General features: G+C 38.8%; 1 protein-coding gene across 1 annotated transcript; it reads right to left on the reverse strand.

Annotated features, from left to right (window-relative positions):
• Positions 1-4,133: 4,133 nt before the first annotated feature.
• Positions 4,134-6,779, reverse strand: LOC110055392 (melatonin receptor type 1B-B-like). Its single transcript, XM_020761779.2, has one exon. It carries the CDS (start codon positions 6,356-6,358, stop codon positions 5,402-5,404), a length of 957 nt encoding a protein of 318 aa, XP_020617438.2. The 5' UTR covers positions 6,359-6,779; the 3' UTR covers positions 4,134-5,401.
• Positions 6,780-9,442: the final 2,663 nt, after the last annotated feature.

The following is a 9,442-nucleotide window of genomic DNA, read 5'->3' on the forward strand; positions in this document are numbered from 1 at the left end:
CGAAAAAGTCAAATTGCCAAGTATCGTTACTTGCCAAGTATCATTACTTACTCGAACCAAACTAAACCAAGAGAAAGCCAGGAGCATGGCCGCGGAAATATCTTTGCCACCTTTAACGAGAAAGCGTTTGCCTGCTAAACGCTAAAACGCTGTTGTAAATAACTCGAGTGCGTTGCCCTTGTGAAGAAATTCAGGGTTAGTAAACATTACAAATGATTGCGACGGCCAACTCGTCTGCCCAGCTGAGCCGTTTAGGGCAAATTCTCTACCCAAGGTGACGAACTATTCCGATGGTTTGACGAGGGGAGGCCGACGTGACATTAACTCTATTTCGTGGCTTACGAAGAGAAGTCGTCAAAAGACTCGGGCGTTGCGAAAGAAATACGACGGACTTGCCTTTCCGATCAATTATTGTAGATCTTTCAATAAGAGATAAATGCCGAGGAAGGGTTTACCATTGCTGGAAAACTGTACTGTGTTGCAGTTTATGCTAATTTTTTATTGAAAAAAGTGCGAATTTTGTTGTCAATTAGGCGTCTCTCTTTTCCCTTTTGATACAGGGAGAGAGGGTATGATAGAAAGTTACTACCATTCAGTTTTTCATTCTATACTGTCAGTATGCTTGCGTTATCGACCAATCCGTATCCAGCGTTGACTGAGTTCCGGTTTCTTTAGGGGTGAGTTCTATGGCTTTGTGCAACAGCTGTGAACAGTATGTTGTCCTCTCAGGAACAAGTCCCTTGGAAAAAACTATTCCCTGCAATTACACCTTCAAAGCCACCTCCATCTTCGATGTTAAAAATACTTGCCAAAACTTTGTGATGAATACTGGAGTACCCAATATTTTAAAACTGTCACTAATCACATTTTCCACCTTCCACTTTGAACAGCTGGTCATATAAGAAAAACTAGGAAATCGAAAATGCGCCAAAGCAAGAATATTTCTTGCTTTCAATTAGCAAATTTGAACTATTGTAGAGCTACTTTTGCATGTTGTGGGAATTACAGCCCTTCGTTTTTGTTTTGATAACGTTTTATTGAATTCTTGTGGTATTCTAACGTTTTTTAAAAATCTAGTAATCCAAGATGGCGGATGAAAGAAGGCGACTGTTTTGGACATTGTTTATCACGTGGTATGACGTCATCATTTCAGTGCTGCTTACGTCAAAGAAAATATTTTTGACCTGCTATTTACCTTACGGGGGAGGGAGGGGGAGGAACTGTGCCCCGCACCATTCGTTTTACATCAAAAAAGGCAGGTCTGAATCGGGTAAGAATTTCCCTCACTGTCATTCGGGAGAGTGCAAAACTGATGAACGATAATAAACAATCAATGGTAAATCACTTAGCTATTTGCGCCTTTTATCTTTGAGGTCTTCAAAAGAAAAATGAAGAAATAGGCTTTGAAAAATTCTAAACGATTTTTTTCATAGCAATTTAAAATTCACATATTGCTCAGCCACTCGAAAATGCGTAAAGAAGTATGCAGGCTGGGAATCTACGTTCGTGCCAAACGTGTAACGTGGCTTCAGTGATATGTGCGTCAACAACGGGTCTCCTTAACAATTCTGCAATTAAAAGGTGCCAAATAAAGTAGTTTACAGCTAATAACAGTTACAAGACAGCGAGATAAGGTAGTAAACCGATAGTGTTACTGTGCTCCAAAAACTTGCTACTTAATTATTATGACGTTTGCAAATAAGAGCGTGGTTTGTTAGCAAGTAATGTCAAATAGCCATTTAAATTCTTTGAAGCCAGGTACGAAGACTAAGTTGAAAAGTTCCTGAACTCGGAGGAATAATGAGTTTTCAGTTTGTAAACGAAGAAGGAGACGAAGCAGACATTTTTAAATGGGAAACAGATGAAGACAAAACCCCTTCTAGAAAGGAAGTTATTATTCTAGGTGGAAAGTTGTTGTGCAGTGAAATTTATTCTTTGATGACAAAGAGTCCGGAGGTTCAAACAGACATGAACAAATTTACAGATGCAGTCAAAGATGAAAACCGTGGTTAAACAGAACACAAGTTGAAAAAGTCACATTCGTTTGCACATGGTGAGAAACAGAAAAGAAAGCGAGACAACATGAAAAAGCAGTCCAGCTTTGAGAAGAGCAAGGAACACGAAAGAGACCCTGGTTTGGGCAAAGGAGAACACAGTGAACTATCTGTATTCACAGACAGCTTCGACACACTGGCCAGTACTGACTATTTACGCGGCAAAACTAGATTCCCACCCATTTGCCAGGAGTCTAAATCCCTATTAAAACGGAAACAAGGAGAGCGTAAATTGGAGACCAGAACGAGAGAATTCCTACCGTCCTTGAATTTGAAGATAAATTTAAAGGAAAAGATGAGGCAAACTCAGGGTTCGACAGATCTTCCAACTTTGATTCACAAGCAAGGACTCACAACTATGAAGGCACCCCCGCCATCCCCGCAATTTTCAAATATCAGTTTACCCTCCACGCCAAGTCATGAGAAGATCGATGCGACTTTTTCCGAAGCGTCTCCGAGCATGCCACGAAAAAAGCAATCGAGGAGTTACGAAGATGATTCACCGCGTTCAGCCAGGAGGCCGACTCCATTTCCTAGTATATGGAGCGAAGATCGGTTTTTCATGATCAGTATCGGAAGTAATGTAATGAGCGAGAAAGCTAAAACGTATATTGTTAAAGAAGATCAAGAGTAAAGTTAAGGTAACCAGGATGTTTACCTAACTGATAAATGGAAAAATTGGGCCTTGTGGTCGCTGAATTCCAATTGTAAACTATGATAGCATTGTTCCCCAAATGGTGAAAGAAAAGCATTTGTCATGTTTTGGATATCTGTTTCATGTGCTCTTTTTCCCTCGAAGTATCAGGGAATTTTTCTGTTTCTTTGTTGAAATTATGCATTTGCCGACTCAGTAAGCTTCAGTAATTTTTAAAAGAGTATTTTCCATATCATCACTTCAGTTTCAGAGCGGAAAAGCTGCGCAGTTTTCTGCGCATCTCAAGCCGTACTTACGAGCTCAGGTAATAATGCAGGCTGCAGTGGTGGAAAGAACGGTGGACTGGGAATTAATTCATGGTAGGACTTGCGTTTGGCTTGCGGTTAGCATTTATATACTGTGTTTGCTTCCGATTAGCATTTATTTACCGCTGTTTGCTTGCGGTTAGCATTTATTTACTGCTGTTTGCTTGCGGTTAGCATTTATATACTGTTTGCTTGCGATTAGCTTTTATTTACTGCTGTTTGCTTGCGGTTAGCATTTATTTACTGCTGTTTCCTGGCGGTTAGCATTTATATACTGTGTTTGCTTCCGATTAGCATTTATTTACTGCTGTTTGCTTGTGGTTAGCATTTATATACTGTTTGCTTGCGATTAGCTTTTACTTGCTGCGGTTTGCTTCCGATTAGCATTTATTTACTGCTGTTTGCTTGCGGTTAGCATTTATATACTGTTTGCTTGCGATTAGCTTTTACTTGCTGCGGTTTGCTTGCGTTAGCATTTATTTACTGCTGTTTGCCTGCGGTTAGCATTTAAGGGGTGAAGGGGAAGGCGACTAAATGTGCCCTACCATGAATTATGCGCCGGCAGACTGCCAATAAGGTACGCGAAGATGGCGCTCAGCTAAATAATTTATACTTGGGCAAGCATGAATGTTTCTCGGCATTTCACTGTCAGGTAAACAAGCCTCCCCTGCTTGCTGAGAGGCTCTCTTGCTTATATATTCAGTGGTGCGCATATATGGATGCAATATGCAACGAGTGTTTGTGGAAAAATTGTGTCTTCGCACCGAAATTTCTTTTTCAGCGTGGGGAAATAAAGGGTTCGAAAACCTTCTTTAGGTTAATTTTGCCCAAAAAAAAAAATGATTCCCCACGCAAACAATGCACCAACTTTCCATTAGTGATGTTAGAATGATGCTGATTACCGGGAAAATTGGGAAAGCACACAAAGTTCGTAACTTTTTCTGATTACACGAGCGGCGAAATTCCCGCCATTTTTCTAAACTTGGAGCCTGGCGCGGGGCCAAAACTCGCGCATGCTTATGACGTTTTTCCGCTCTGAAATTCTCACTAGTAAAGATATTGATGGCGTCATTTCCTGCTATTTTGTCTATGTAAGTAAAAGAAAATTGCACGGTGGCCTGAAGATATGGACTGTATTTTCCAGTGTTAAACCCAATATTTCACTCGCTACGCTCGTTTGTAGATTATTCTTTCACCTCACATTTCCGTCGACAAGCATCTCTGTGTGTGGTAAAATACGACAAGTTCAGTTTGCACTCGGTGAGACTTAGTTGTTGCTAAAAAAAAAAAGCCGACTATAGTTAACTAATTTTTCAAGATGTAACCTTACTGTCAAGGAAACACTTTGCATGAAGTTTGTCGAACACGTGATAAAATAAAATGTTTCGTTTCAAGAGTTCGAGCTGAGGAACTTGTTCTTTATTGGTATGCTTGCTAGGTATTCCCTGAAACGTACCTGTGTTATATATTCCCAATGTTTAACACTGAGTGGCAAAATCATTAACGTTGCGAGCTACCGATATTGACAACATAAGACAATTTTTTTTATATATACTGAAAACCACTGTTACTTTGTCAATAATAAACGCGACAGTTTTGTCAGTACCAACCCGTGTAACTGTAAGAATGTATTTTATAAGAATATTGAGGCCGAAATTTACGAAATTTTAAGAATAAACCCGAGGCTGATATTTTGAAAAGAATACAATTTTTTGTGTGTGGAAAATTTATAAATACAATACAATTACATGTTTTTACTAAACCGATTAAATTTCTTCCTTTCTCGAATTGGAAAAACTAGACTAAAACCAATAAGCTCTACAGAAAATGATATGTGTCATACCAGGTTGTAATCTAAGAATATTCAGAAGAATATTTTTAGCCTAAAAATGGCAAAAAAAAATAAGAATATTCAGCCTGGAACGGAAAAACAATATTCTTATAAGAAAAAAAACGAGTGTATTCATCGACAACTGCGCGTGCATATTTCTGTTGTCAGTGGTTTCCATAAAAGATAATTTGGCGTCTTATACTGAGCTTTTTTTGTAGAAATTATTTTCGAAAACTTCTAGTTACTGAGGTCCTTACTAACTATTGTTTTGTAAAACATAGAAAAGTCTTAAGTTATGGAAACATAAATGGTAGACTTCAATCTACACTGTCTAAGTGGCACCACAAATGTTGAAAAAAAAAAAAAATGTTGTGCTGTCAAGATGAAAACTGTCAAACTTTGATACCAGCTCTGTGTTTCTCCTAAAAAGTTTAGGTCACTGGAGGGATTCGGAAACTTTTCCGGAAGAGTAATTTGTTAGTTAGTGCCAAACCCGGCTGTTGCTATACCAACTGTGCTTGATTATAACTCATGACACGTTGTTTTTAGTACACGGCTATGTAATTTTTTCACATTTCATAATTCGAACGTATTCATCTCGGAATGCCTTGTTCATGAGCCCGTAAATCAACGGATTCGTTGCAGTGGTTATAAACAGCAGGTAATCGTACATCAGATGGGTCCATCGTGGCAACGCAATGTCACAAACATACAGTGCTCCGATGATGCAGACGGGAATCCACAAAAGGCAATTTACAGTGATGATCGCAAACACCATTTTAGTAGCGTTTATCTCGTCTACTCGGCATGTGAAACTGTTTTTATTTTGCCGGTGAAGCGCCTCGGCCCTTAAATTCGGACAAACTAAAATGACGTGACGGCGAACGACTCTGTAAACCTTGAAATAGCAGAAGATGACCACCATCAGTGAGATTAGTATGAAAGCCAGAAATATGGGCAAGGAGATGGTTTTCTTCAATAGTCTGTCAGTAAAATTGGGGGTGCAGAAGAAGTGTGGACCAAACTGAAAATTTGCTGTCATTACAAACATCATTCCCACGGCCACAAGGACAGACAAGAATAGACATGCTGTAGTGATGATTATTGTTAATCTCTTTGTGAAGAATTTTCGATAAAGAATAGGCCTCACAACTCGATAATATCGATTCACGGCCGTCAGTGCCACGATCGTCAAAGAAAAACACGCCCACACCTGTATCACGTGACCTTGGAGTTGGCATATGACGTCACTGTACAGCCATTGTCCTTTAATGGAGGCGCCCAGCGACAGAGGAAAACAGGTGACTGCCACAACCAAGTCGGAAATTGCCAAGCTTAAAATGTACCAATTTGTGATTTTTCGAAGTGCTGGGTTTCTTGAAATGGCGACGATGACAAATACGTTTCCAACAATTGCCGTGGTATTTATGATGATAAATAAAAATGATTCAACAATAACTGCGGAAAAACTACGATTCGAAATGGTAGCGCCAACTGATGTTCCAACTGTCATTGTGTTAATTTGGGAGAACAAACTTCCGTCTTGTGAAATTAAGGAAAAGTATAATATGTTTCCCAAGTTTCCTTTCTTTTTTTCTTGTTAGTCTCGGCTCTGCAAACGTGTTCTGCTTTTTCGACTGAGCGTATGGAAGACCACCACACAACGAACGCTGCTCTCGCAAATATCTTGCATTGACTAGTCTCTCGTGACGGTGAGTTTATCTTGTTCTGCCATCATTGACGAGATGGTGGTAAGAGAACTTTGCAAGGAAGTACTGAATTACTTATGTCCCATGTGGGACTTGGATACAAACAAGAGAAACAAGGCAATAACAATACCTCATCCAAAATTACTGGAACTACAAAGCAGTGAATCTAATCTACGCTATTGGCAACACATTCAGCTCTTCGCTTTTGTCCAAAAGTGTCATTTCTGTGTTATTTATAATTCAATAAAGAGGAACCATCTAGACCCACAAAGTTTACTCATGTCAAAACAAAAGACACCTTATTCTGTCAGTTCGATTAGTCCTGACGTGTTACCTTGACACGAGAAAAAAGTCAATTTAAGCCTCATAATTTAATCATTTTAATTAAAACTCCTGTCGAGTGAATAACTTATAACAGAATACAGGTGGATCTTCGAAACCAAATGAAAAAGCCAACACCCTAATTTGACCACAGTTTCTTTTTTTCCAGGTCTTTTACTTTCCAAGAAGGACTGTTGTTGACTAAAAACGATCAACTTACGAATGCCAAAATTAGACATCTTGGGGAATGTTTATTTTTGCCTTTATCACTATTATCATCAGAACCCGATGTCAATATGAAGCTTCCTGACGGGAAATTACTTTTTAGTCATAAAATTGTTATAGTTTTTTTAAGATGTGAACGAGAAAGGCCACGCTACATTAATAGAATATGAATTGTATCTTGATCTCATTGTCAAAAATTAGAATTGGGTTATTGAATTTCACTAGAAGCTATAAAACATGAATAAGACTAGTAATAATAAAAAGAAAAGAAATTGTCTCATTGCGAAAGAAATAAAATAGTTTTAAATTTCAAAGGAAAAGACGTAGGCTTTAATTAAAACTTCACTTCCGAAATAATCCAATTTCTACCCTTGGAAAAATTCGTATTTATTTCGCGTGTAGATAGGTTTTCGCTTTGGTTAAGAAGTCTCAGAGGCTTTCGAGTGATAAGAACGAAAATATTAGTGTACATTATGGGGGAAACCGTTTTTTCTTTCTGTTTTTTTTAAATAGTGAATAATAATATAAATTGCAACAGCTGATCTACATCTTATGAATAAAATATTTTGTTACTGTAACAGTGAATATATAAATGATAAGAAGTGGAAATAGAGAATATGTTGACGTTAGGGAGCAAGTCATGATCTATTGGCAAAAAAAACATAAAGAAAGTGCTTCAGCATATTCATATTCAGCAAATTATATTTACTGTCCTTTATTCGGCGCTGAAATCCACAGCAGCAAAACCTGGGTCTATTTTGGAGTCCCGATGGCATTTAATTCCAGTTTCCACAGGATAGAACTAACCTTCCTCGCCTAGATGGGATGTTATTCAATTATAGGTTTTACACATCTTAACAGCTCGCTATTTCCCGCTCATACTCTTCGGTGGAAAGGGACATGGTGAGAGTAAGGTGCCTTTTCAAGGATAAAAATGACAAGGGTACTAGCAAGGTTCGAAGTAGCCTGACCCATCAAGGGCCCTGCGCCTTGTAAAGCGAGCTGCTACCTTGGAAACCCCATTCAGCAATTTTCCCTCTTCAATTTGAATACTAATCCTTACGTTGACTGCCCCGTTGCTAAGGTTACGTGTGGTGCTAAGAAGTTGAACACGTTGGAGTTAATTTTGATGGTAAAGTTGATTATTCTCATGATTTGTATGACACTCGGCTTGGTTAAGACTTTCTCTATTACAATCAAACAGTAGCTCTATCAAAATTCTGAAAACACTGAAGCAACCTCTGCCATTTTCGCCATCCAATCTCCAAACAAAATAGCACTAACACCACACAGCTGTAGCCAAGCTTATTCATCTTGCCGTCAGTATTTTGGGCGCGCAATTGTATCCAGCAGAAGTTGTTTACTGAAACATTTCGTGAAATGCTGCAGCTTGTGAGCAAGCCTTAACATCACCGGACAAGCAAGGAAGGCTCCCTAATTTTACAATTTTTTCTTATTTGTTATGGGAGAAAGTCTCCGATAATTACAAAGCGACGGCGTTACCTCTTGAAAATTGTAAAAAGAGTCCTGAAAAGGGAGTAGACTGATTCGTGTTTGGATGTGGCTAGTATTTATGTTACCAACTTGATGCACCAACTCCAAGATAACCGGCTAGTTAATTAATAATGGCCAGTACCAAGACCCTGTATGGTACTTTGCATTTAAACGTTTGAGGCTTCTACCTAATCGCACAATATTACTTTGATACGGGTTAACCTACTCAAATGGTCATCTTTTCATGACTCTTATCTTAGTCTACGATGGCCAGGATATTTCGTCTTGAGTATATACGCTACGTTGGAAATACAATACACAAGAAATAGAAAACATTTCCGCGTTTCTGTCGAGTTACAGAAGCACAAGTGGAAGTTTGGGAGAAAGAGGAGAAAGAGAAATGCTGTGGGATCACGAACCCTGGTAGAGTGTTTCCACAGCTTTTTCGAGTTCTCCCAAACTTCCACGAGTGCTTCGTTAACCTGATAGAAGCACGGAGGAAACACGACCTATTTCTTTTGGAAAACACGGAGAAAAGAAGAAGGAAAAATCACTTAAATATTTCAACTATCAAAATATAAACTCTCCTCTCGTCAAGGCTTAGAAGCAGCAATGCAGTCCACTGTCTTCGAGACGGTTTCATTCTTAGGTCGATCTTAAAGCGACTGCTGTTGAAATGACAGAAGGTAAGATTTGTTGATTTGCCTACGCACCTTTTAATGGTCATCCAAATAAGATGAACTTATCAGAATTAAGGGCACACGCGCATATTGAAAGTCAGACCTTCAAGCTTTCAGGCCACTTTATAAATATCTTATGTCGTTAAAATTCAATACTTCCTAAATGAA

Source organism: Orbicella faveolata, unplaced genomic scaffold (genome assembly GCF_042242905.1).
Source record: "Orbicella faveolata isolate gen_17 unplaced genomic scaffold, um_ofav_v1 contig_34, whole genome shotgun sequence".
NCBI lineage: Eukaryota > Metazoa > Cnidaria > Anthozoa > Scleractinia > Merulinidae > Orbicella > Orbicella faveolata.